The sequence below is a fragment of the Orbicella faveolata genome, unplaced genomic scaffold (genome assembly GCF_042242905.1).
Source record: "Orbicella faveolata isolate gen_17 unplaced genomic scaffold, um_ofav_v1 contig_24, whole genome shotgun sequence".
Classification (NCBI taxonomy): domain Eukaryota; kingdom Metazoa; phylum Cnidaria; class Anthozoa; order Scleractinia; family Merulinidae; genus Orbicella; species Orbicella faveolata.
Window position 1 is genome coordinate 14,890,604 of NW_028301552.1, and position 26,712 is coordinate 14,917,315.

The window sequence follows — 26,712 nt, forward strand, 5'->3', positions numbered from 1 at the left end:
TCATCATCCGATGAATATTAACCAATCAGGTTACGTTTATTGACGCGGGAAAACCATTCAGGTGCGAACAGCTTGCGTAGTGAACGTTTGCCGTTTGGAAATTTCATTTTAAAATGGAAGAACTCCCAAATTTTCAGCTTTTTTCTAGTCAAAACTCGGACTTAGACAACGAGCAACTGGATGAGATTGAGCAAAAAGCTCAAGCGAAAAACACCAAGAGAGCAACTGAGTGGGGAGTAAAAAAGTTCGAGAAATGGTGTGAGAAAAGAAAAATTACAGTGGATCTCAAAACAGTAAGTGCAACGGACTTGAGTGAAATTCTGCGAAAGTTCTTCGTTGAAGTGAAAACAGAGAAAGGCCAAGCATTAACTCCAAGTGCATTGACAGGAATTAGAGCGGCCATTCATCGCCATCTAACCTGTGCTCCACTCAGCCGAAACATAAACATTTTGCAAGACAGCGAATTTGTCTGCCAACAAAATGTTTGAAGCGAAGGCCAAGCTATTTACGAAAGAAAACAATGCGAAACCAAAACACAAATCATCCATTCAGTCAGGAGACATGCAGAAATTGAATCGATACTTCATGGAAGGGCAGAACACGGACGGCGTTTGGAAAGATGCGGAGAAGTTAGTTGAGTTTATTTGGTTTTCGTTGTGTTTTCATTTTGCTCGCTGCGGCAGAGAGGGATGGCGGGAGCTTACAAGGCAGTCATTTGAAATAAAAACTGATGACACTGGAGCCCGTTACATCACCGAAAAACTTACTGAACAAACTAAAAATTACCAAGGAGGCGCTAAACAGTCTGAGCAGTCATACTCGGATGTTCGTATGCACGAAACTTCAACTGCACTTGATCCAGTGGCTGCGTTTGAATTTTACCTCGGCAAGACTCATCCCGACTTTAAGGCACTGTTTCAGACTCCAAGCAAAGCTACCACCAAGAATGTAAACTTTGCAAGCACCCGACACTGGTACAGAAATGAGCCTATGGGAAAAAATACTATCAGCAAGATGATGGAAAGGATTTCCATCAAAGCAGAGTTATCGGAGCGGTACACGAATCACTGCATTCATGCATCGACTGTCACTTCTTTGTTCCAGCGCGGTGTGGACGCAAGGAAAATCTGTGCAATCACAAAGCACAAAGATGAACGGAGCCTTTCCCACTACATCAGCGAGACAACAAGTGCACAAAAGAGAGTGTTCAAAGATTTTAAGTGACACATTTCAGCCACAACTCGCTGTTCAGCAAGAAGCTTCAGGAATCACAAGGCAAAATGTCACGGGCCCGTCAGCCGGTCCTAGCTCAAACTTAAACCCACAGTCTCTTCTCCAAAACCAATTTATTTCCTTGGCACAGCCGTACCAAAATTGCACCTAACATATTCAGATTGGAACAATGAACATTTATCACGGAAAGTATGAAGAACTGTTGCCATCAACCCGCAAACGCCGCCGAATAATCGAGAGCGATGATAGCGACTAAAAGCTGTAACTTATTTGATGAAATTAGCAAAGACAGTCTGAGTCCACTGCCTGTGAACGGGAAGACTATCATTTTTTTAAATGTAAACTGTCTTTTTGCTAATCATTGTTACCAATCTTTTTAAAACTAGATTATATTTGACATTTTATTGTAAACAAAAAGGAATTTTATTTGGCTCTTGTTTAGCTGTTCGTATTGTAGCAACAACTTTCCATTCCATAGTTTCATGCTACATCTCTGTTAAACATTTTTTTCTTATTAAATGAATTTGTACAATTTGGCCTTGTGTATTGATAATAATGATAATCGCATGACTTTTGTCGGTCATATAGTTTATTTGTGTCCCTCGTAGCATCATTTGCGCCCTTGCGCTTCGCGCTTGGGCGCAAATGATGCTACTCGGGCCACAAATAAACTATATGCCCTCCAAAAGTCATGTGATTGTCCTATTTACTTAAGTTTTTCATTCATTTGCTTACAGCGCGATGCGCCTTCATGTAGCCACCCAACAAACTTTTTTCACAAGTTTAATAGCCAACCAGAGAGCGAGAATTTCTTTGACTGGTAACACAGCCTCCTTTCAATGTTAAAAAACATCACCACAAAACTGTTGATCTCATTTGTAAACAAAGCTGTGGTGTTTGCGGCATGATACAGAGCTAACTAACTTGTTAAAAAAGTTTGTTGGGTAGCTACACTAAGTGCGTCAAGCTATAAAGATTGGCATAAAAAAACTTGCACCACTTTCTCAACAAATCATGTCTTGCTCATGACTTGCTCATGTAAGTTTTTCAGAGGTTTGTACAGTCTGGCTAAGTGTAATTGCTTTGAGTTATGAATGGTCGAATGGCTTGTAAGGGGCCAATTATTTTGGGAGAGGCTTGCAAAACACAATAAGCCACAGTTACAGCTGTATGGATCAGTTGTTTACAAATTTATTGTCATTTGACAAATTTAATTTCACAAATTTATTTTCTTTTTTTTGGTTACTTTCTTTAGCCTTTCTCTTTCCAGTCTTTCCTTTAACTCTTCCCTTCTTCTCAATTCTTCTTCCTCTTGATGTCTTTTTTCTTCTGGGCTTCTGAAATGTATTAATCTTTTAAGACCAAAAACTCCTCAAGTGTCTCCTTTTTTAATGATGAAACCACATCAGGAAACACTGAATTGGCGAAAGCAAGCTACTTTTTTCATCTACTTCTGGCCATACAACACCTCTTGGTTTTGACCGACAAACAACTGTGCTTCTTCAAACATAGAAAAACGAATATATTTAGCTAGCAGCTGAAGCCAATTGCCTTGAAAATAACATTTATTGAAAGCAAAACAAAGCAAAACCCGACAATTAAATGCACTACCTTTGTTTTGGCATTCTGCAAGATACCAAACAAGTCGTAACCATTGAGCCACAAAATTGCAACACGCGCGGCAAAATTCCCACGCTTTTTGAGGACGCGACCGGCTGACTTAGCATCAAACAAAGAGTGGGAAATTTGTGGTCAAGAAAATGTCTGACAAAAGAGAACACTTGATCGAAATATTCGCAATTGACAGCTCGAGAATCTGCTGATCAACTTAATTTACAGTGAAGTTCGACACATTTAAATATGACAGTATATAGTGAACAATCTACCCCTTGACGTTGTCCTGTCAAGAGTTTAACACCGTAAATAGAGTGTCATGACCTTTGAGTTAACCGTTTAATACTCATAAGTCCGTTGTTAAATAATCATCATAATATTTCATCAATGAAACAAATAAACTACACAAAAAAATAAAAACTAACCTGAGGCAACTGTCAAAGTTCTCCACTAGGTTGGTGGAAAGCGCCAACAATCAGTACCACCGTATCTAGGGTGTTATACAAAACCGTAACGCAGTAAAACCTCGAAATCGTCTTGCAGATACTGAAAAAATTCCACTCTCATACAATCGAGATTGGTGCAAACTGAAACCAGGTCTGTAATCTTCTTTTGAGTGTAAGGGCTTAATGGACAGCAATCCTCGATGAGCCAATCTAGGAGAATGAGCAACGGGTGTTGTTCTGATGGATCCTTTCTGTCACCTTCCAATACATCCACTTCTGAGTCATTTCACTGGTGAATAAGGTCCAATATAAACATTTGCACTCGACAAGACTTTTCAATGTAAAATTGGACTGAGGCAACCCTATCATTTTTGAGCGATTGCAAACAACACGTAGACAGACTGTCAGGCGCAAAATCAAGCTTCTGGTAAAATGACAAGAAGAAACTGCTAACTATTAAAGTTTCCAATAAAATAAGAAAAACCGAACTTACCAGTATATCGACCTGTTTCCAACGATGACCTTTATAGCATATTCGTCACACATACCGTCAAAATTTATCACAAATGGCAAAAAACAGCAGGCACGTAACCACAGATTGAAAAACTTTGCTCTCACGTGCTGGAACGCAAAATGCAATTACGACCAGCGGACTCATCTCAAAATCTACCGCTGCAAAGTTAACGCGGGCTTCAAGTGGATCTGGTAGCCCAAGAATGAAACGCTCGTGAAGTGTCGTATGGAGAGCTTCGCTCTTGTTCCTTTCCTTGGGCGATCACAAAGACTGCCGGTTGCTTTGTATTGTTTAAGGAAAAGGCTCACTGCCAGTCTTGAAGCTACTATGGCATCTTCATCCCGTATATTCCAAGTAATTTGACTTACATTTTCACCACGAAAATGTAAGTTTACCATTTGTTTTCTCGCATAAAGCGAGTTTACCCATTTCGTGAAGTTGCAAATCACTGTCGCTAATTCCCCTTATTAAAAGCATTCTTGCAAACGGGTTGTTGGAAACATCATTCTTCTGAACGAGTTTCGAGAATGCTTACTAATGGAACGCTAACGGAATGGGAACGGAACGGATACAGAACGGGAACGGAATGGATACGGAACGGATACGGAACAGATACAGAATGGGTACAGAACGGATACAGAATGCGTTCTGTCAAGCGTTCCCTGTTAGGTTTCTTCTGATCGGTACTGTATTTCCTGTATTTGTGCCTAGAGCCTCCTGCATCGGTTTGAAGGGAAAACCTACTTCATGCTTTACATGTATGTATATGTACGTATATGTGCATGAATGTATGCCATGTATGTACACGTGTATGGCATATTGAAGTTACAATGGTAATGGTACCAAAATAGAAAAAGTGACTGCTTCATTTATTTTAAAAGGCATACATTACAACATTACAAATAAATATTCTTGAACTTATGCAGACTTGAAAACAAATCCAGATCCTTCCAACCTCTGCTCAATCACATCTACCACTGACTTGCCATCTTTGGGCTGTGGCCTGTTGCATGCCATTCCCTTGTACTTGTCTATCTACAATAAAGACCAGGTGTATTATTACAAGACAAAGAAAAATAAAGATCAAACTAGTTTTATAAATTTGAAACTAAGGAAAAATTTGAACCACAACATATACATTAAAAACCAACATAAAAGAACCTATGACTTTCAGTGTCAGGCTGAAAAATTTCAAGTATCAATCTAATAAACTGGACTTCAACCTTCAGCAAAAGTTATTATAAATATTGCTGTGTCCCACAAAGTGCTGATCAAATTTCATGAACAAGCAGGCAAATGTAAAATGTTGGTATACCTGATGTGCTCGCTTCCAGTATTTGGTGTTGTTCATGTGGTTTCTTCTATAAATCAAACTGACAGACAGGTGGCGAAGTATTTCTTTTGAACGCCCAGCAAGCTGTGGTAGCTCTTTTGTCGCCTGTAATAATAATTATTAGAGCAGGGAAATTAGCTCCACCACATTTTTCTTGAAACACAACAGAAATACCATATTACCTTGCTTACCCAAACAGTGAAGGAAAATTGAATCAATTATTCTAGTAATCAGGGATCCAAGTAATCCAATAGTAACTGAATACAAATTAAGAGTTTTGAATCATCAGATTTCAGTTCTAATGTTAGCACTGGGTTTGAGTTATCCATGTGAGATGTGATAGGAGTTGTTCTGTATATATAATGCTGGAACAATAAAGTAATTACATGTACTGTACCATAATTTATTATGTAATTTAGGAAATGTATGAAAATTCATGCAATATTTAATTCCCTGTTCATAAATAACTTATACAAAATCCATCCCATCCCTAGTGTATAAAAAGCTAGGTATACACTGTAACAATCAGGATAAAATAATAATAATTTATAATAATAATAATAACAACAACAACAACAGCAATAATAATAATAATAAATAAATGAAGAGGAAATCGGTAGAGTTTTATGGATGTCCCTCATGAAATATTAAAACTTCTTCTCGGTTGGAGTTTACTTTCTCACATTCAAGCACTCAGAAAGTCAACATCAGCGGTAAGTTCTAATTAAAGTTCAACAAAAAAACGGCGGGAAAGTGCAAGAGCATTAAGTACTGATTTCAATACCTTTCATGTCCCAATAAGCCTCATGGGCATTTAGTAAGTGTAATAAATCACATAATAGGTGTTAAAAGATGACAACAAAACTTTTAAAAAGCTTGATCAATATTAAGAATGACCATCCGGCGTTACAAACAGTAATAAGATAAGCCTTCGAAAAGAGCGGGAAACTTAAGTTGCAATTCAATATAAACCACGAGATCCAGTCCTCTCACCTTTTTCTCAAATTTGGCAATGTTTTTCGCCGGGATGTCTTTAATGTGCGGGGCACTCTCCCAAATTTTGCATTTCTTTGCGGCTTCTCCTAGAATAAACTGAAAAAAAAAAAATGAAATTGTTTACAAATTGTTTACAAATTTTAAGCCAGTGTGCTAGATATTTTGGCCTAGTGATTTTTAAAGTAATTACATAAAGTAATATTAGCATTATTTGGTCCTCTTAACTTTCATCGGTGCTACTAATCATACTTAATGTGTGAGTCTAGATCAGTTGTGGAATTAAATGTTTTTACATTTCACATTTTGAAATTAGAATTTCACACGTGGATTTTGTCTTTATGTAATTTCACACCTGTTTCACATGCTTGTGATGAGTTATTTCCATTCTACAGCAATTTCACATTCATGTGAGTAGTGGTATGGGCTAGTCCAGTACAGATTTCACAGGTATTGTGATGCAGGTGAAAAGGTTATGGAAAGGAGTTCTATTGTTTTCTCGAGTTTGACATATCCATGGTAACCAGAAGCCCCACCCCTATGATGTCATTAATCTCCTTTCCATGTTGACTGAGTAAAACGCCTGGTTTCTAAAATAGAGCACACACATTGTAATCAGGATTTTAATACTAAACTTTACTTTAAAACGAACACAGAGTCTGATATTTCATTTGTCAACTTTTATTGAATAATAACAACACGAACTCCCAAGGGAGAATCGATTACAATTTTAACTTTTTCTTCGCCTGCACGATTCTTTTCACAATCTTTTCAGTCACCATTTTGTTGCCGGGTAACCTCGTTATGGCCTTGATCATCTTTGTATCTGCTTTCCACTTGTCTTGCAAATTCTTAGGGCGACTGTAATCGATGTCGTGTTGTTTGGCAATCTTGTCCAGTCGGTTGATGCCCGGGTCTCCTCATTTCAGTCTCTTTGCCAAATTGGTCCCAGACCCCATGTACTGGTACCCAGGCCAGTGAAATTCAATCCCCATCTTGCCTAGCAATTTTTGAATGTCAAAACCACATCCACGTTGGCGACACTTGTGCGTACAGGTCTTAGTCGGAGTCATAATCGTGTTTTAGATTTCTTCTCAGTTTCTTTCCTTTGGCCCAGTCTTCCCAACCACTCGTAGGTTTTAAACGTTCAGCCTTGTTTTTACGTTTGCCCTTGCCTTTGTGCTTGTCTTTACCCAGGAGAATGTCAGCCTTTCTTAGGAGCGTTCTCAGATCCGAGTCAGGTGGTGGAATGGGTGTTTTAGCAGCGGGTTGCTTCTGTCTAACATCTGACGTAGACAGTGTAGCTTCTTCCTTGATCTTTGGTGTTTTTGTACCTCGAGAAGCGTTCTTAATCAATTGTTTGAACACGGTTTCCAATGGACCCTTCACCAAATCTCCTTCCTCCCCATCTTCCTCTTCACCGACATCAGCACTATTGCTTGACAAAGGACCAATTTGTCTGATACATTTGGTCAAACGACCTCTCTGACGAGCTAGAGGTTTAATTTTCTTGATGGCAATCGAATCTGGAATCGATTTATCACGGAGTATCACGTGAGTTTCGGTGGCCAATTGACCCGCTTTGTTCAACAAGGCATTGTCGGTGATTTCTCCTTTGTAATACTGAACCAATTGGTCAAACTCTTTTGTGGGTACCATCATGACCCCTTCTGTCATCCTCGAAATGTTGTTGGAGTAACATTTCGTAGCAGTCATGCCAGTAACGAACCTCTTGATGAACCTTTTCTAGTTTCAGCTCCAGGCTACGTTTTGTTTCTTCTACTGTAGAACACTCCTTACACAACAGGATGGTCTCACCTGCTTCGGTCTCGTCGCGGTGTCGTTTGCAAGCTGAACACAGATCCTCGTACTTAAATGCCATATGCTCTTGAAGGAGGGCGTTGTAAGCTCGATGCCAATGTTCCACATCACGTTTCAGGGCATCTTCTCTTTGGCTGGCTTGTTGTAATAACCTGACCAATTCGCTCAAGGTGTCTTTGGGTTTGGGGACGAAGTCGTAACCTTACAGTGGATAACCGTGGGCATCTCTGGTGTTTAACATCGACATGCTTGGAACATGTCGTTCAAACCTTGCCAGAATCCACTACCTTTTTGTTTTTGGAGATGTTCTCTTCGCCTCTTGACCGAGTTTCTGCGTTTCCCCACCTTGCGCAGCATTGTCTTATAGCGATGCAGTTTCGTCATGGTGATTGGGTGAACGGGAATTCTCTTTTGTAATAGATTGAGAACCATTTCGCTTACAGCGTTGATTTGATCTGCATTAGCATGTTCTAACATCTCCTGTCTCCTGTTCCGATTGTCCTCTTGGAGAATAGCTTCCAAGAAAGGGCGTTGTTTGCGTAATCGAATCACACTTCCCAAGGTGCAGGACGTCTGTTGTAACTGCCTGTGACACCCTTTACACCCATTCTCTTATACCGTTTGTCCTTTCCGAGCTTGTACCCTATCTTGGCTGCATTCTTGAGAACAGTAAACAGTGCACCTCCACATTGTCTCTTGTTATAGTGATTCACATTGTCTGATTCTTTTTGCTGCCTGACCCGCTAATTTCAAAGCCAGCGTAGCAAAGGTAGGTGAGGGTCCCGATAGTAACATACTAGCTCCTTCGGCGATCTTGTCAACCAATCTATGTTTACGTTGTGCCAGTGCTCCACCTCGCTGTTTACTTCTTTTCTTGGTCTTTGGTTTATTTTTCATCATCGACGTTTATGCGAAGCAACTTCCAAACCCTTTTTCACACCGTAACCAGCTGCACCAGAGATTCCTCCTAGAGCCGCCGCCTTGCCTGCTGCTACTAAAGCTGGAAAGAGAGCTGCCAATGGTAACAATCCCCCTTTTTGTGTCCTCCTACGTCTCCTTGGCTTTTTACGAACTGTTCGTTTGCTCTTCATGACACATACTACCACTCATGCGTAAGTGCTCCCGCTTTTATCAACGTGGTCGTAGCGAAATCGTTGTTCGTATTCTTGCACGCACTTGTCAGATACTGGGGGTGTGAAATCAGTGATTGTGTCATCCAAGGTTTGCATCTTGATTAAAAATCCCTCAAACTCCTCCATCGGAAGTTCTCACACGTAGGTTCTCAATTTGATCAATGTTTTGTCGTAAGTGTTGTAGGCAAAGCGAGACATGTCAATTTTGAACGAAAACTTTTTGAAATCGTTCCACCCCTTAATCACAGTTCCAGCGGCAGTTAAACAGGCAATCAGGAGACTGTTTTCTAAGACGGATCCTACGACAATACCTGCTGCCACGATGATCAATGCCAAAGCGTTCAAACAACCGTGGCACCACTTAAAGTGGTAAAACATCTGGCGATGACACCACCAGTGACGGTGGTAAAAGGCAAACAACCCATCCAATCGGTACAACAAATCTTTGTTTACCAACTGGGCGCTTTTCTTGGATCCGTTCATTAGATACGGTAGTGATTGAATCTTGGGAAGAACTCATCACGATGTCTTGATGAATTTGTGACATCTCATACATCCTTCGTCCTTTAAAAGGTGGCTGAGAATCCTTTGATCGTCCAAACTGCCTGGATGTAAATCTAAGACCATGTATCCGAACGGACGTTCTGTCAAATACTCTTGGCATATTTCACCGGCAGAAACATGTCTTGGCACAAGTAGAGCACGGTGACGTTCTGATGGTGAGAATGTTTGGTGAACAGATCCAACACTCATTTATCGTTCCCTCCTTCAGCCATTAGATCATCCAACACGAGTAATCCGCCTTTAGGAAACCACGTTTTCAATTGATCTGTGTCAGGAATGCCTTCATGAAACTTGACCCCCTGTTCTTTCATGGGCTGAAACCCATCTTGCCACACTCCGTAACAATAATGTATTTGGGAGGGTGGGGTATGAAACAAATCAAGGTTGTTCAGTAAAAGTTTGGTGGTAAACACAGTCTTGCCACACCCTGAAGGACCCACCACCAACAGACTGGAAGGGGGTGAAATCGAAAAGACTTGCGTCGTTCCATGAGCCAAATGACCAAACGCGCATGGGCATGCTACTTTTGATACTGCATGGAAAGGAAAAATTCCACCCAACGGGGAATGGAGCCCTAATCTCTCGAGTGACAGTCAAGAATACTAACCATTGTACTACAAGATCATCACACGGAAAATGAACGTTTCAATCGTATTTTAATGTCAAACCAACAATCATTACACTAAATATCTCACACCACAACAAGAGGTGTCTTGGTGATGTTTTACTTTACACACTTTATCCCATTCTAACTCTTTCTCGATCAACTTCTTTAACATCTGGCCTATTTTGTGATCGTTGTCTACATAATCATGTTTCAAGAAATGCCTCAAGAACTCATTCATGCTTTGACCTCTCGCTCTGTCTTTTAAATAGAACAAGGCGTAATCACCACAGCTTTTACTGTAAATCGATTGCAGAGACTGTCCATTGTAATTGACATGTTTCCATTGACGTTTTAACCAGTCTTGGAAAGGCTGTGTTGACTTGTAAGTCTCTAAAGGTAGGGCTAGCTGTCTATCACCTCGCACACATTCCCACTATGGGTCCAAAGCGTCAGCCAGTGTCGGCCCGGTCTATCATGTGGATCTGTGTTTACAATGTACCCACGAGGTTCTTTCTTGATCGGTCGACGTGGTAATCGATCACAAGCCACCATCCCGCAAAAGTAACGTTTCAAAATGGCATCCGCTTTCGCCAAATGATCCAGTTGCACGTTATTCAGAAGTACGTTTTCCATTAGTGTTGGTAAATGTCGTACAACACGGCTTTGTTCTGGTCTATTTCCAAGAGGTTTTCAAACTCTCCGTACAAGATGACTGTGATGTTGTTACCTGGTGGTACACCGAAGTTCAGCACGATCTGTAACTCTCCTGACTGCTTGGGGTTCAACACTGGACTGTCCAAACATCCGTTGGCTGCATTGTCAAATACAAACAGTGTGCAATTCTTGCCTTGACCCCAGTCTTCGCTTCTGACCATGTTACCTTGATGTTTGCACAAACATCCTGTGGCTTGTAAGAATCGATAGTAACCTCTCAGATCTTGGGTACCGTCATTGTGCACTAGCTCCAGGGTCTCGTAAAGGTACTCTTCTCCTCTGACCAGTTGCCTGATGTTACTCACACCAAACTGTTGAAAACAGAACGGGTCATGTGCCACAGTACCATTGAAGGCTTCTGAAAGCACAAGCCCAACAATGACTCTGTTAGGAATTCTGCCTTGAAATAAATTGTTGCACTCGTATCTTTGCTGGTTCCCTTGCATGTTGAAGGTCCTGATTTCACTTCTCACGGTCGGGTAAGCCACTATGGTTCTGTTGACGTTCATTTTCGTCATCAACTCTCGGTAGACACTGGGGTTGAGCCTTACTTGACACAGGTACATTCTCACTTTGACCTCTTCGTGTGTCAATCTTCCAGCTACGTTCACACCATTCAAGAACAAATTGGAAGAATTGAAGTACATCTGGATTCCAATCTGCACACCAGGTACCAGCAGTTTGTTTAAGTGGAACACCTCAATGTGGGGTGTGAACCTTAGCACATGTCGTTTTCCATCCGTGTAATTGCCTTGTTCTGCTTTCATGAGTTGCACTGAAGCTTGTTGGTTGGAGGACAATGCTTGGAAAGCCTCATGCCCATCTCCTTCCGTGTTTGTGTTGTTCACAGTCAATTGCGCTGGCAAGTCCAGGGCATTGTACCAACCTTGAGGCTTTAACACAGTTTCTCCATCATCTCTGTTGTAGTTGAGCAATGTTTCCAGGTATGCTTTGTAGTGATAAGTGTCGGTCTGAGGACTGATCAAGGTACCATTGAGTCTCACACTGATCTGTTTGAACAAAGTGTGGGAAAAATTGTTCGTGGGCCAGAGTCTTGTGGCTTGGACTACGTTATCACCATTCGCCAGTTTGAGTGCCAACTCAATCTCAAAGAAACTTTGACTGAGATCCACATCTTCTTGAGGATCCACTTGGAATTCAACAGGATTGATGCCTGTTGTGTAGGTCTGAATGGGTACAGTGGGATAACTGGACATGCTGAGATCAGTGGGTGGAACGGTGAACAGGTTCAGTTGAGGATTCAGGACTGATTTGGAACCCGGATGTAACAAGCCACCGTCCATCAAGGTATCCATCATATTTTTCTTCTTCTTCTCCGTTGTCTTCTCACTAAGATGTGATCCCAATCGTAGCCAACGGGTTTACTGACCTCAGGACCAATCCATCCGCCTTTTTGTGCCTTTCGTCGACGTTTCGAGGTTTTTGCGAACCCTTCACAACATGACGTTGACAACCCCTTTCTAGATTTGACGAGTCTCGAGCCTCTGGAGTAGATGGGATTCATTATTCGCCGATCATGATCATGATCATGATCATGGTGGAGTAGAAGTGCAAGATACATCATGTACCTCTTTCCAACCTGGAAATGTATCTCCTTGCCGTTATCCTATCACAAAATCAAAAAGAAAACGAAAAATGGCAGACAAAGATAAGAAGGAGAAGCAGGTGAATATCAAAAAGGAACCTGAGGAAGGTACAGAAACGTTACTTGATAAATGGTTACATTCGTGCAAACCATCAACCATTGAGTTCAACGAGAAAGTAGTGATCAAGACCATAGAACCTCAACGAAAGACATTCACTACAATACCTTTAAAGGGTATCTTAAAACAAACAAAGTTTAATTCCAGGTGCAAGGTTGATTTTAACTATTTTGTAAAATCAAGACTATTTTAAAAATGGTAGACTAAGTACGCGACAAAAGATTCGTTGTCTAGTAGAGGAAGAAGACGTGGAAAAGAAAGAGTTTCTTCAAGACAAAGAGAAAGCAACAAAAACAACACATGAGGCAAAGACATTTACTTAGAAGAAAAGACGTTACACCAAGGCGTGTTAGATTAGTAACACATATTTTAGAAACTTTAAAAAAAGTCAATGTTTAAATAATTTTTTTTCAATAGTGTCTGAGCATATTGATGTGGTTGATGAGTAACGAAGACTTTAATGCTGATGAATTCTTAGTCGATATTACTAGAGTGGAACGATTTACCGAGAGTCGCATCGTCTGCCAACACCTTCAGGAATTCGTCGCCACCACCACTACCAAGACCAATTACAAGAGTAGATACTGAGATTTTGTACCGTTGCCCACTACACGAGTCTGAGGCTTTACAGAAGAAAAAGACTGTCACAAAGTACGGAGAGTGGGAGTATTACAAGTGTCCTGTTGCCAAGTGTTTTGTGTCCTGTGGTGCGGATCGTGTAGAGTATTACATAGACTCGGGAAAACGTCAATGCACCAGTTCTACCTCGAGAATGAGTTGGACAAAATGCAGTGCTACTGTGAACTTCCCTTGAGAATGTCCCAGTCTCAATCTGAAAAAAACCCTGGACGTCTCTTCTTCATTTGTCCCAAACGTAACTGCAAGTTCTTCCAGTGGGTCGATCAAACCCCGAGTAAGAAAGTGAAAGCCTGGTTATTAGAGAGCCAACACTCCTCCAATCACGCAGGTTACCCATGACCGCATGAATTATTCAAACCCGACAGGCAGAATTATGTGTCCAATTGGCTAGGACAATTGCCCTACAAGAAGCAATCTAACTGATTCTGTGATGAGCAGATAGTGAGAGATCACGTGATCTCCAAACCTGGCACCCCTTTGACGAAGAGTTGTGGGACAAATGTCAAAAGGTCAACATCTTCTGCGTAGCAGACCATCTCGACATCATTGAATTTCCGCGGGAATTGAAAGGGTGTCTTTTCAATCTGAAAAAAGAAACGGAATTTCCTGAAGACTCGTATAAGTTACGTGTCATGGCAAAGGTCAGGGAACAAAGTAAAAAAGGTCGTCGGAGCTGCGATTGTTTCGCTGGAAACAGAAGACTGCACGATCATTAGTCTCCCGTGTAAACTAGATCAATCAAGATAATTCATGTCAAGAACGTTGATTGGTTCTAAAAAATACCATAAACTTAACTCTAGAGACATTAAATTTTCAGTCTCGAAGAACATGGCTTCTGTTAAGGACAGCTTATGTCTCATCATAGACTTAGAGGGATTCTTTGTGCGAAAGAAATTTCAAGTGCGTGAAATGGGTTATTACTGTTGGAATGAACACTTTGGACGCCATGCTTTCTTCCAGCCAGCAACACTCAAAGACTTGTCTCACAAGGATAAAACGACAGTGAGCTTTGCAAAGCATAAAATACACAGACTCACTTATCAACCCCATTACCAAGAGAGCTTATGAGCAAGATCAAGCAGATATTGTCTTACTGTGCTTGTACAACCAATACAAGACGGGGAAAAGAACTGTGGTAGCCTACAAAGGAGGTCATGTTGAAAAAGACTTGTTAAATGAACTGAACATTCCTTGTCTCGATTTAGAAACTTGGGGTTGTCCGAAATACGAACAGTTAAAACAAATGATTGTAAAACCGTTAGCGAGTTGCGGTTTTCACTTAAATGATAATATTCACCATTGTTCCATGACCGAGTGTCACGCGTTTTGGTTATGGTTTCAAACTTATGTCATGTAAATAATCAGTTTCCACGTCCTGTAATTTCAGGGAAAAAATTGATATTAAAGTTGGTTAACTTTAAAGTTGCGTGATTGATTTGTTTATGTTAGAAACCAGGCTTGTTTTTTACTCGGTCAATACAGAAACAAGATTAATGACGTCATCACACCAGGCTTTTTTTTTAATCGGTCAACACAGAAACGAGATTAATGACATCATTACACCAGGCTTTTTACTCGGTCAACACGGAAACGAGATTAGTGACATCATTACACCAGACTTTTTTTTTACTCGGTCAACACTGAAACGAGATTAATGATGTCATTCTTCACCCGTCAAAGGGAGCGGGGCTTCTATTACCATGGATATGTCCAGCTCAAGAAAACATTAGAACTCTTTCCCATAACAATACCTTTTGATAAACATCACTCACTGGACGCTCGTGTTATTATTATTCAATAAAAGTTGACAAAGTAAATATCAGACTCTGCGTTCATTTTAAAGCAAAGTTTATTATCAAAATCCTAGTTACAATGTGTGAGCTCTAGTAGCAACGCGCCCGAATTATGTTAGAATCGATGCGCCCAACTTAAGAAACATCCATTGAATGAATTACCTACTCGTTATTTAAATGCATGTCGGTTGAAACAGAATACAATTCTATGATTTGATTCACTTGCCATGGAAATAAATAGTAAACAAACTCTCGAAAATGAATGTTATCCCAAAGGTTATTTACACGGCAAGTCGCAACATAAAAAATTACATGATAAACATTCCTATCAATGTTTTGGATGACACTTTCTAAAACATTAAAAACTGTTACAATGTTATCCGTACTGATGTGGTAGGGAAAATGAAACTGAAACAAAGCAAGAAAAAACTCCATTAACATAATGCTTTCTAACCTGTAATCATAAATGTCATGCTGGTGATACACTCTAAAAATACTGCAATAATTTTGAATTTCCTCGGGTAAAACATAGTCCAGAAATATGCGAAAATAGAAAATCGATTAAGTTCTGTATCAGCGTCACAAATTGCTAATGTTATCATAACATTAATTTGAGCGAATGGTGAGTGGATCAGGCCATATAAGATTCTCTCCATCAGAAATCGAACATGTTCTGCAGGAAGCGATTAGCCAAATTTGAACTGAAGAGAAAAAAATCGTACGATTAATGTTTGGCATTCATAAGCATGTAGCATCAATGTGTATGTGGAATCCTTTTGACTTTGTGCCACGTGCACAAAACTAGCGTCGGTTTATCACTCACTCACTGGACGCACGTGGTAGTCAAGTCAACCTTAAAACTGACATGTATATATAAAAAGTCAAACTTACCGCGTTAATTCGTTGTTTGAGTCCTTCCCTATCTTGTATCGCTTCTTGAAGAGTGTTTATTTCTCGCTGTCGCGGTGAAACCTCTCTGTTACGAGGTTCAGTAAGTTCCACAGGTGGGAGTTCGTCACCTCGTTTTCTTCGGCAGTGGGGACACAGAGGCGAGTTTCTTTCCCATTCTCTTTGACAACCGCGGTGGGCGAACTTCTTGCAGCATGGGAAGCGTAGGACATTTCCTTCAATAATATTGAAACCATGCTTCTCATCGGTCAAACAGAATACACAGTGTTTGTCGCGGGCAGTTTCCGGCACTATTTCTGCATCCAAACCATGTAGCCTTCGGGATTGACATTGCGCCATGTTTTTGCAATGAAAACTGTAAAATACTCTGGACTCGATTTCACTCGATTTGCGTGAAGTAATATTAGCTGGCGCGATGCTTATTTCAAAGTGACGGATTTTTTTTCAAAAGGACGGGTCTTTCAAAGGCACAGTATTTCAAAGACTACCCCACCGTTCATGCCGCCATAATGCACTAATCTGATTGGTTCGGCAGAGCGTCGCACTATTCTGATTGGCTTGCTAAACACAGATGGTACATGTCACTCAACTTGGGTGTGCTCATAAAAGATCAGGCATAGTAGAGAAAAAATATTCTCATTCTCACTCCTGGAAAAATGGCAGTCAGTTTTGAAAACAATTACGTTATCCAATCTCACGACCATGCTGAGCACATCAATGAAAGGCACGTGGATTTGGATAAGGAACTCAATGCATCCAAATTCCTGCGGACGTTTAATTTAACGTTAACTGTGGCCTTTCTGGTAAGGGAAACTTTCGTCGATAGTGACGATTATGAAATCGTCGAAGAAGGTTACAAGACGGGACATGGCCACTATTACATGTACGTCTTCAAAATGAAGAAAGTCATCGGAGTCTGTCTGTGGGGTTATCCCACGGATGAGATTTGCGTTTAACACAGGCTAAAACTATTCCGGAACACACAAAAAGACTCTGGAATGAACTCATAAGTATGCGATAAACCAATCACAGATCGCTAACTCATTAAGTTGACTTCACTGTACTGAATAAGTATTTACCAACCAATCAGGAAGTAGGATGAAGACAGGTCACCAAATTTGAACTCATGAGTAGAAGTACGACTTCTTTAGTACAAAATAAACCCAATCAGTACGATTGTGAACTTAAAAAGTCTGCCAACAGCAAATCAAAAGCTAACATTCAGAATAAAACGTTCGTGTTCAGCTTTGCTCACCAAAATATGGCAAAGAAGGTATTAGTTGTCAATCATCATTTTCCTTAATAAAAGCTGTTGATAAACTGTAGCATGAAAAGTTGTCCTATATATTATATCCTAAAATGTCGCAGATGTCAAGAAATTAAATAATACAGCATTTAACTCGTATTGATGGCAGCATTTTTGGCGAAAATTGTGCTGTCCGCTGATGTATTTTCACTGACTTAGGATAAACGCGGCCTCGATCGCCTTGGGTTATCAACAACCTCCCAAGACAACCTACAATCCGGCAGAAGCAAATATCTCAATTAATGGAAACCCGTTATTTCTAGCTTAGTTTAACCTCGCATTTAAGTCGGAATTTACAACTAGTAAATAAATTACGGTATCAATTCTCATTCTAATTTACCAGAGCTCTGTATTTCTCTTGGTCGCCTTTTCTTTTTCTATTCCCTGTTTTTATCTCGTTCTTTTTCTTTGCTACCTGAAATGCAGAGTATAACAAACTGAATAAGACTTATTCAGCCCGAGAAACTGGTGCCGCACTTGGCTATAACTTAGTGCTTTTCTAATACTTCTTATGTTCCAAGCAGTTCCCTGCGTCACATAATCATGTACTCAGTGCGTTCAACTGCGATGAATAGATGAAAAATTTATTTAGAGACAGCTTAAAAATATCCGTTTTCGGTATTCTTCATGTGCAATTCAGCAATTCTCTTAAACTTGTTGAAATTTTTGCGGTGTGGATTTTCTGGAGCCAAAAATACTTGAAAATAATAAACACCTCTCTTAATAGCCCTGTTTAGCTTAGGCGGTTTGTTTTCCCATTGTAGATCACATGATATTCTCTAGAGAATGTTTCTTTTATCCATCTTAAAATTAATCATTCATACACATGCAACTATTTAAAAATTTGAAAGCAAGAATTCTCTAGAGTATCATCACGTGGTCTGCAATGGGAAAACAAACCTCCCAAGCTAAAGAGGTCTATTTGGCCTAATGAACTTGCTCAACAGGATTGTTTTGTAGAGAAGCACCATGCACTGTAGCTAAAGCTGCGCTTCCCAAGGTAGCTAGTTCTTGGTTTGGATAGACAACACCCAATGCAACAAAGCCAATTCAATGAATGTTACTAGAATTAGAGCAGCACAAGGGGCACCGGTTATCGTGTAAGGTGAAGAATACCTGTCATACCTGAGTCTTCTTTGGCCGTCCTATGACTACCTAAAATCAGATAAAAGAAGTATAGTTAATGCAGGCAAAACGTTGACTTTTTCATTCCTACTTAGTTTATACGTGCATAACATTTGTTTACAATAGCAGTAATGTAAGGTGTACTACTACCCGAAAAGTGTCAGGTTTACGTAGGCTTTTTGCAACTGTAATATTTGAAAAATCTCATATAAATACTTAACAGCAAAATATATATTAGAACGTATTAGGAACATGCAATTAACACGAGCTATTAAACCTTATAGTACTATCTCTGGAAACTTGTTAACTTTTTCTACAAGCATTGCAAGTTTCCCATCCATATCCGTCTCGTTTTCTCCTGGCAAGGAATTTTCTCTCAGATCTTTTTGGCTGAAGGGCAAGAGAAGGGAAATAAACCAGCCTTCTTTGCCCATCTCTAACAGTTGTTCTTCACTGGCAGAAGACCACAGCTTCCTTATCTCCTGTTCTGATGAAAGGTACTCCCTCCACCATCCACGCTGGCAGATATCGCGTCTCACGCAACACTTCTCAACTTTGTTTGCTAGCTCTAGTATTTCCAAAGATTTCTTGTAGTCTGGTCGGAGGAGACTTGGTCTACCAGTGGGAACACTAGAAAGAACAACTTAATGATATTTTAACGGGAAGCTTTCTCACCCATAGGTGATCTACAGAAAGGTCCCGATCCAAAATAACATTAAATTATTAAAAAATAAATACACAAATTAAAAGTATATATTAAAAATACAAAAGTAAATTATAGACTAATAGATTTTAAAAAATTACTTTTAAACTGACATATGGTGTCAGAGTTCTTCAAGTCACTGTCCAAGGCATTCCAGTCTTTAAAGGCATGATAACAAGTTCTCTGTTTACCCCAGTTCCGTTTTACTGTTGGAAGTCTAAGATGATCTTTGGAGCGAGTGTTATATCTATGGACATCGCTATTTCTAGATAATTCAGGCCACTATCTTCATTTGGCAGCCACAGTTCGTCGCTGGCCCAGCTCTTGTAAAACATCTGAACAGTCCCTTCCTTCTCCTCAAATTTGAAAGCGTGTGGGTAGATGTGATTTGACAACTGCGACGCGAAAGGCTCCAACCAGGATTTATAATCATACATCTGTGTCACCTCATAAACATCCGGTCTAGGTGTAAAACTCTGGGATATGGCATCACAGCTGTCTTTTGAAGTTTTTGAGGAATCCTACTAAAAAACTAGAAAAGAAAAGAAAGGATTGGTTTTTCTAGATAATTCAGGCCACTATCTTCATTTGGCAACCACAGTTCGTCGCTGGCCCAGCTCTTGTAAAACATCTGAACAGTCCCTTCCTTCTCCTCAAATTTGAAAGCGTGTGGGTAGATGTGATTTGACAACTGCGACGCGAAAGGCTCCAACCAGGATTTATAATCATACATCTGTGTCACCTCATAAACATCCGGTCTAGGTGTAAAACTCTGGGATATGGCATCACAGCTGTCTTTCGAGGTTTTTGAGGAATCCTACTAAAAAACTAGAAAAGAAAAGAAAGGATTGGTTTTCGAATGTTTTGTTTGGAATTCGAACATCAAATGACTTGCGAAAAGGGGAAAGTAAGTTAGCCGCCCTAGCAGATTTTGAAATGTTAGCACCATGTTTGGGCTCCAACAAAGGGCTCCAAAGTTCACCTCTGTGAATCAGCATATCAACTTGTCGTTCATTATAACTAAAAAAAGCTTTTCCAATAAATCAATCAAACCTGGTCAACATCCTCATGAGTATGCCCCACCATTAGAAACGAGAGTCGGACCTGTGAAAAAAATATTACATGTGTGAAAATAACCTTTCTTCTTGTTATGAAAATACCGTGTCTTACTGGAAGTGGCCTTCTACAGGAACTGTATTGGTCCCTTAGGACATATGAAGAATGTGCTTGTTTTTGTATTGATTGATTGATTTTTTTACTTATTTTGTGCGAACACATTGGTACTTGTATCTTAATGCTGCGAACTCTCGTCAATTAAAATATTTAGCAAACACACATTTCTTCAGTTCAATTTGAACAACATTGTAACACAGCATATGTATTTCCAGAAGTTTATGTAAAAGTATTACTCTACCCACCTTAAATATTTTTTTCTGCACGAGAAAAGCACAAAATGCCATGATGTATCGGTTCTTACATTCTCGGTAACAATTGTCCATCTGCAAATATAGTACGGGGGCTAATCTTCCCTTCTGAAAAAAAGGTTATAATAGTACTATTACTACTCCTCCTGGAGCTGCTGCCTCTCCTATCTATATGTACTGTTCAGCTGAATTGCATACTCTTTGCGCCGCATACCCATTTCAGAAAAGAAGTTAAAGAATAGAAGTATAATAATTATAACACCACAATATATTGCACAACCTACACGAAACCCGTCTGAAACAAATGGCTACGAATCTCGTGGCAAGATTTTACATCAAACTGCCTATCTACCATTTAATCTCTACACAGAGAAAACAAAGTTAATAAGTAAATATGATTATTTGAAATCAGTAAATGTAAGACGTTTAAGTTCGAGCTATAATCAGACAAAACTTTATTTTTACAAACCTTTGCTGTTTTAAGGAGAATGTTAACGAGAATGTTGATTGTCAAATTCGAGTCATGAGGCCACTCCAGTTTGTCAATGAATGCAAACGCTTTCCCATCTCCATGCGACAACACACCAGTAACATGCATCCTTAGAAAGCTGGATTCCGCAGCCTTATGAAAAATAAAATTGAGTTGTTGGCAAAGCAACATCCAATGGAGAATCGATTGGTGGGCAATAAATTAGTGATCTTCAGATGCGAAAGGGGAATTCTTAGCCTACCTTTGAAGCTTCTGGAAAGCGAGGAATATTTGTTTTCGCTTGATCCATCCCATCTATTATCAGGCTAAGGTATTTCTTTGGTCTTTCCTCGGCGAGCATCTGGTGGCGGTAGTACTGTTCTCTCTCTTGCCTAACGTATTTCAAAAGTAGTTAGAGGCCGCCCACTTATGAGCTCCTTTTCAAGGTTTTATAAATGCGGAAAAAAACTTACATCTGCTGCTTGTTATGATACTGCTTCATTATCATCAGTTCTTCCCTCTTTTCCTTATTTCTGGTGACTTTCAAGTAGTCTTTCAGTAAGACACATACTCCACATTTTGTGAATCGGCTCTCCTGAAGAAGAAGAGGAAGAAGAAGAAAAGAAATTCAAAAATTAGGTTTTAATTTAGGATACGAGAAGCACATCATAACAAATAAACCTTTGAGCAAATCCTTGTCTTTTACTTTGGAAAAGAAATGGCAATATGTCAAAATGGTACACAAGAATCAACTTACATTGTTTTCTTCCACAAATTATGGTTAGTATGAAAACATTAGTATAAAAACGAAAACATTTTCGGCGAAGCAAAACAAACATAAATTGCCACTGTCGGTCAACCATACCTTTGGAATAGTTACATGAGAGAAGTAATTCTCCCAGACTTTACGAAAGTCTCCCAGGACACTGTGGAAGGGTTCCTCATACGTTCCATATCCTGAAGGTACATCTTGTAGATGTCCCTTTTGGTAAGGCAAGCAGGGAGACAGACTTTATCCTTGTGTGGCATGCTATCTCCAGATGTCCTCACAAATTCCTGAAACCATGCCCTCGCCTTAATTGCTTTTGTAGAAAGGCCTTTTGAAGAAGTTTTATTCATCGATGACGGAGTTCTACACCCCCTTTTGAAGTCATCCCAAAGACTGTAGAACCTTCAGATCAAAAAAATGTGATTTTAGTCAAGGGCAAATTTTCAAAGTATCACTGTATGGGGGTGCTGACACATTGCCCTTGTTGCTGTTTCACCAAAAACAACGTCTCTTGCGTGAGTCTACTTTTGTATATTTCTCTTACGCATACTGCGAATGGATTTCGGAGTTGCACTTCTCTCTAAAGCAGAGTTATTGGCGGTTCGTGCCTCTCACTGCTGATTATAACTTCCATGAGATTCTATTTCACTAAAAAGAGGAAAGTTTGAGTGGAGTTTTTGCTACTTGGTTCCTGGTTACAAAGTTTGCCTTTTTCCCTCGGACCTTTCTCGTGCTTTCAAATCACTATTTACAACTAACCTTCCATTGGAGATGTGATGGGCCCTGAGCCATGCTTTCCTGCACACCTGCTTTCCAGCTATAAGAAATTTCAAGTCATTAGCACATGCCACTGTTGTCCCGCCTGCAACCTGGAAAAAGGAAAAAATGAACTGTTGCTGCTGCTTTTCCAAGCAATCGCCCCAAAACGACGTTCTGGCCTGCTTAAAATCTCCAAAGCTTATTTTTTCGGAACACTTTAATGGACAACACCATTCCTTTTGGTCGGTGCGCATTTGGTCTTCACTCAGCATCTTCTCTCTCCTCTTGGAATGCCCGCCTTTACCACAAGTGGTTGGTGTCGAAGAGTCCTGAAATTGAAATTGAAATGTCAGTGAGAACAACTATGAACAACTCACGGGTGTCGAAAATTTTCCTTCGGCTTTGCACACCAAAGAAACAGGGGATAATTTAGTAAGTTCTGTTAGGTTAGACAGTAGTTTCACCATTTATGACAAATTGATTGGCTCAACACTCTTCACTAGTTACCTGCTGTGGTAGCGATGCAAAAGACTCCTCGCTATCACTTTCCGACAAAACATCCTCTGTGCTTGTATCCCACATCGACTCCTCTGAAAGATATTCCTTTAAAAAAAAAAGAAAAGCTACACTTGAAATTAAGTCCACCTTCCCCTACTACAACTATGTAACGCAAACTTGTGTCATTGTCTCAAAGGGCGTAAACCTACCCTACGGTCTGCATCACTATCTTCATCGTCCCAGTCAGGAGTTCCACCCTTCAGGCCCATGTCCTCAATGAAAAGCGTGCTTAGATTGTGAATTCCATACTCCAAAAGAGGTAAGTCGGACCTCAAGTTCTTTCCACACCAGGTAATTCTTGTCGATGGTGTAATCGTAAAGGAATGGTTGAAATTCACCATATCAATAACCTCCCTCCAAGTTAAACTCAAGTCTACAAAAACGGTGCAGATATCTCCTAAACTTCTGTGTAAAAACAAGGTTGCATTGGTGGATGTTGGCAGTGTAACGTCCTGGTTCGAGGTCTTGGAACGACAAAGTTTATGTATACCGAATGCAATAAAGCATGCTGTTAAGGTAATGCAGTTTGTAAGTGCAACAGTAAGGAGGACATAATCTGATTTTAAAGAATTGCAAGTAGAAATTGCATTGTCAATTAATACCATTTCTACTGTCATTGATGAGAATAATTTAATGACATCCTTCAAGGCTTCTTTCTCAACTGAAATTGCAATTCCTGTGCTAAGAGCACCCGCGTAAAGTAAGACATGTTTTATTTCTGCAAGTGCTGCAAGGTGTACCATCGCGTCCAACAAAATACCATTTATTCCCAGCAGGTGACCCGCGGCAACAACTGAAGCACAAGTCAATAAAAGTCGAGTTTTATCGTACATATTAAAGGCAAGTGCCGCACCATCTAACACCGTTGCAAGTTCCTTTTCTTTGCGATTGGAAGGGATGAATTTAATGTTGTCACAGAGTGCTGGTGACTGGTAATACAATTGTTCTTCAAACAAACATACAGAGCAGGAACACAATGTGTACGATCCAGTAATAACGCCAGTAAACAACAACAGAGATGTCGTTATGATGAAAATTGACAACAACAATTCACTACCATCTGCCAGACTTTTGAAGAAACTTGGCGTCGTTTTCTCTGCTGCCGTCGAACCACTGCTACTGTTAATTGTTTCTCGAATTGATTTGCAATCTGTCACAAGGAGAACAAAAACTTCAATTTTACGACACAATTACTGGCTAAAATCACCAAGGGATCGCAACAGTACATGTCAAGCTGTACTTACCGAGGAACGAGCCAACATTTGCGTCCCGGTGAGGAAAGAAAGCTCTCAGTAGGCTGCAGGGGCAATGAACCGACTCCGGAGGAAGGGGCAGCAAACAGAGGAGAAGAATGGTACGAAATTTCCACATTTCGATATCAAAAACCAACCCAATGTTACACATTGCAAATAAACGCCAAATCTAGATTTCCGTTTTTGAAAGAAGCGCCAAATCATCTTGAAACCATGGCAGTTTCAGTTTGGCCACTAAGGATCTACAAAAATTACTGATTGAGTAAAAAAGAAACTTTGAGTTGAAACCTGATAACAACCAGTGAAAACTCAACTCTTCAGCTACTTAATAAGTTAACCCAACACTCAAGAAGTTACAGATCACGATATATGCGATGTAAAGTCCGAGAATTTTCAGTTCAGGAGTAATTCAAAAAATGCAAGAAGTCTTTATGGTGACAATACTGCCTTCCACGTTTTAGTTTTCTGCCACAGTCGATTTTGTTCTTGACAGTGATCATTTAATTAACGGGAATTAAATGGGTACATCTAATAATTGGCTACGAAATCCATCAGGTCGTATGTTCATAAAACTTTATTTCATCAACGTTTCCTAAACTTTTCCTCGAATCCTGCAGGAACACAATTTATCCACCTCCCTGAGCAAGGCTCAAAACAAGCTACAGATTTGAATTTAGTAAACTGATTATTTGCTCGAGTGTTGGTTATCTCACGCCAAGGTATATTCCTCACGTCAACTTAGATGTCAGGATACACGCACCATTACATCACTTCCGAAACTTTCCCAAATGGAAAGTGATGTACAAGTATACTGGCCACTCTTTAGTCAAATTTTTCAGCGTTGACTGCAAGCACAAACCAACCAAGAAAGGATCTAGTAACTTCATGACATGCGACTTTAAGTTATCATACTTCTGTCAGCGTCAATTAGATCTCACATGCGTGTGTTACCCGTAGAATGTTCCAAAAGGAGGCCAACAAGCACGTGCAATTTAAATAACTCATTCCAGCGTTGCATCATGGCAGCCGGTCAGACTTGTTCTAGCTCTCTTGTTTATAACCGCAACTACCATTAGAGAGAATACCGACAATGTTATCATATCACGGTCATTGCAAGTTGGAAGTGTTTTTCAGACTGACCTGGCAACTGAACTCGTCCTAAACTCGACAACATACTGAAGATCTAAATCACGCGTCAAGCCATTCACTTCATGCAGAATTCAGTATACAACCAAAGGTACAAGCAGCTTCAATTTGGAGAGAAAACTACTTGTTTGTGGCGACATTTCGTCTAATCCTGGGCCTAAGGGGACTAAGGTGCCACCAAAATACCCTTGTGGTGAATGTGACAAGGCAGTGAGAAATAACCAAGATGCCATTTTGTGCAGCATATGCTTCAACTGGTTCCATGCCAAATGTGTCAACATGACTCTGCCTACATTCCACTACTATTTAAACCAACCGGACATTGAATGGACCTGCCCCACCTGTGCGCTACCAACATTTATGGATTCATTTTTTCAAGAGGTCACAGGAGAAGATATGATAAATGAAACTGAGAGTGGTAAACAAGACCAAACACAAATGCTTATTGAAGTGGCTCCCGAGTATACGCTTCAGAGAGAAGTCGACAACATTTCTGACACTAATGAGCAGCTGGTACACTTCAGAAAACACCACAACAAGGATTTTCTGATTGCACACCTTAACATCAATAGCATTCAAAACAAATTTGAAGAGCTCACGCATATCATCAAGAAATTAAATACCCATATTATATTCGTTAGCGAAACCAAGATCGACGCAAGTTACCCCAATGCCCAGTTCACCATCCCGGGCTTTTCACTTTACCGTAACGATCGAAAGAAAGGCGGCGGCGGAATTTTGGCGTTAGTATCTACATCATTGATCAAGTTGCGGCTCAAACTCGATAAAAACTACAAGACATTGGAAATTATTGCTTTCGAAATTAAAACGAAGCGGGGTAATATGGTAATCATCGGCATTTATCGTTCCCCGAGAACTCTCTGCGGTGCATATCAAACACAGCTTGAAAATGAACTTAGTCATATCTGTAACTGGGCTAGTCTCAAGAGTAACTTCGCTGTTATCATTGGCGACCTGAACTTGGATAGAATGCGCCCGGACAAACCCGAAGGTAAACTACTCCGCGATCTGGAAGTTGAACAAGGTTTTGAATGTCTAATCACCAACCCGACAGGAATAGAAAAGCGTGGATCGATTATAACAGAGAGTTTAATTGATGTTGTGCTTACAAACAGATCTGAAGTTTTTCAATGGTCCGGCAA

General features: G+C 40.1%; 1 protein-coding gene, 2 long non-coding RNA genes and 2 pseudogenes across 4 annotated transcripts; all 5 read right to left on the bottom strand.

The window, feature by feature from the left end:
- Window positions 1-2,388: 2,388 nt before the first annotated feature.
- On the bottom strand, window positions 2,389-3,613 carry LOC149110551 (uncharacterized). Its single transcript, XR_016208163.1, has 2 exons — window positions 3,273-3,613; window positions 2,389-2,570 (listed from the first exon to the last, which is right to left on the bottom strand). It is a non-coding gene; the product is annotated as an uncharacterized LOC149110551 (long non-coding RNA).
- Window positions 3,614-4,655: 1,042 nt separating this feature from the next.
- Window positions 4,656-6,298, bottom strand: LOC110040704 (uncharacterized). Its single transcript, XR_016208193.1, has 3 exons — window positions 6,134-6,298; window positions 5,123-5,245; window positions 4,656-4,842 (listed from the first exon to the last, which is right to left on the bottom strand). It is a non-coding gene; the product is annotated as an uncharacterized LOC110040704 (long non-coding RNA).
- Window positions 6,299-8,242: 1,944 nt separating this feature from the next.
- On the bottom strand, window positions 8,243-9,585 carry LOC149110552 (uncharacterized; annotated as a pseudogene).
- A 476-nt stretch (window positions 9,586-10,061) lies between these two features.
- LOC149110553 (uncharacterized protein F54H12.2-like) lies at window positions 10,062-12,623 on the bottom strand. The gene has a single exon (XM_089291962.1). It carries the CDS (start codon window positions 12,289-12,291, stop codon window positions 10,891-10,893), a length of 1,401 nt encoding a protein of 466 aa, XP_089148088.1. The 5' UTR covers window positions 12,292-12,623; the 3' UTR covers window positions 10,062-10,890.
- Window positions 12,624-17,710: 5,087 nt separating this feature from the next.
- LOC149110554 (uncharacterized) lies at window positions 17,711-22,254 on the bottom strand (annotated as a pseudogene). The gene is made up of 9 exons (XR_016208067.1): window positions 21,930-22,254; window positions 21,538-21,659; window positions 21,327-21,456; window positions 21,065-21,217; window positions 20,506-20,703; window positions 20,225-20,275; window positions 19,377-19,692; window positions 18,469-19,111; window positions 17,711-17,758 (listed from the first exon to the last, which is right to left on the bottom strand). The product of XR_016208067.1 is annotated as an uncharacterized LOC149110554 (transcript).
- Between the last annotated feature and the right edge of the window lie 4,458 nt (window positions 22,255-26,712).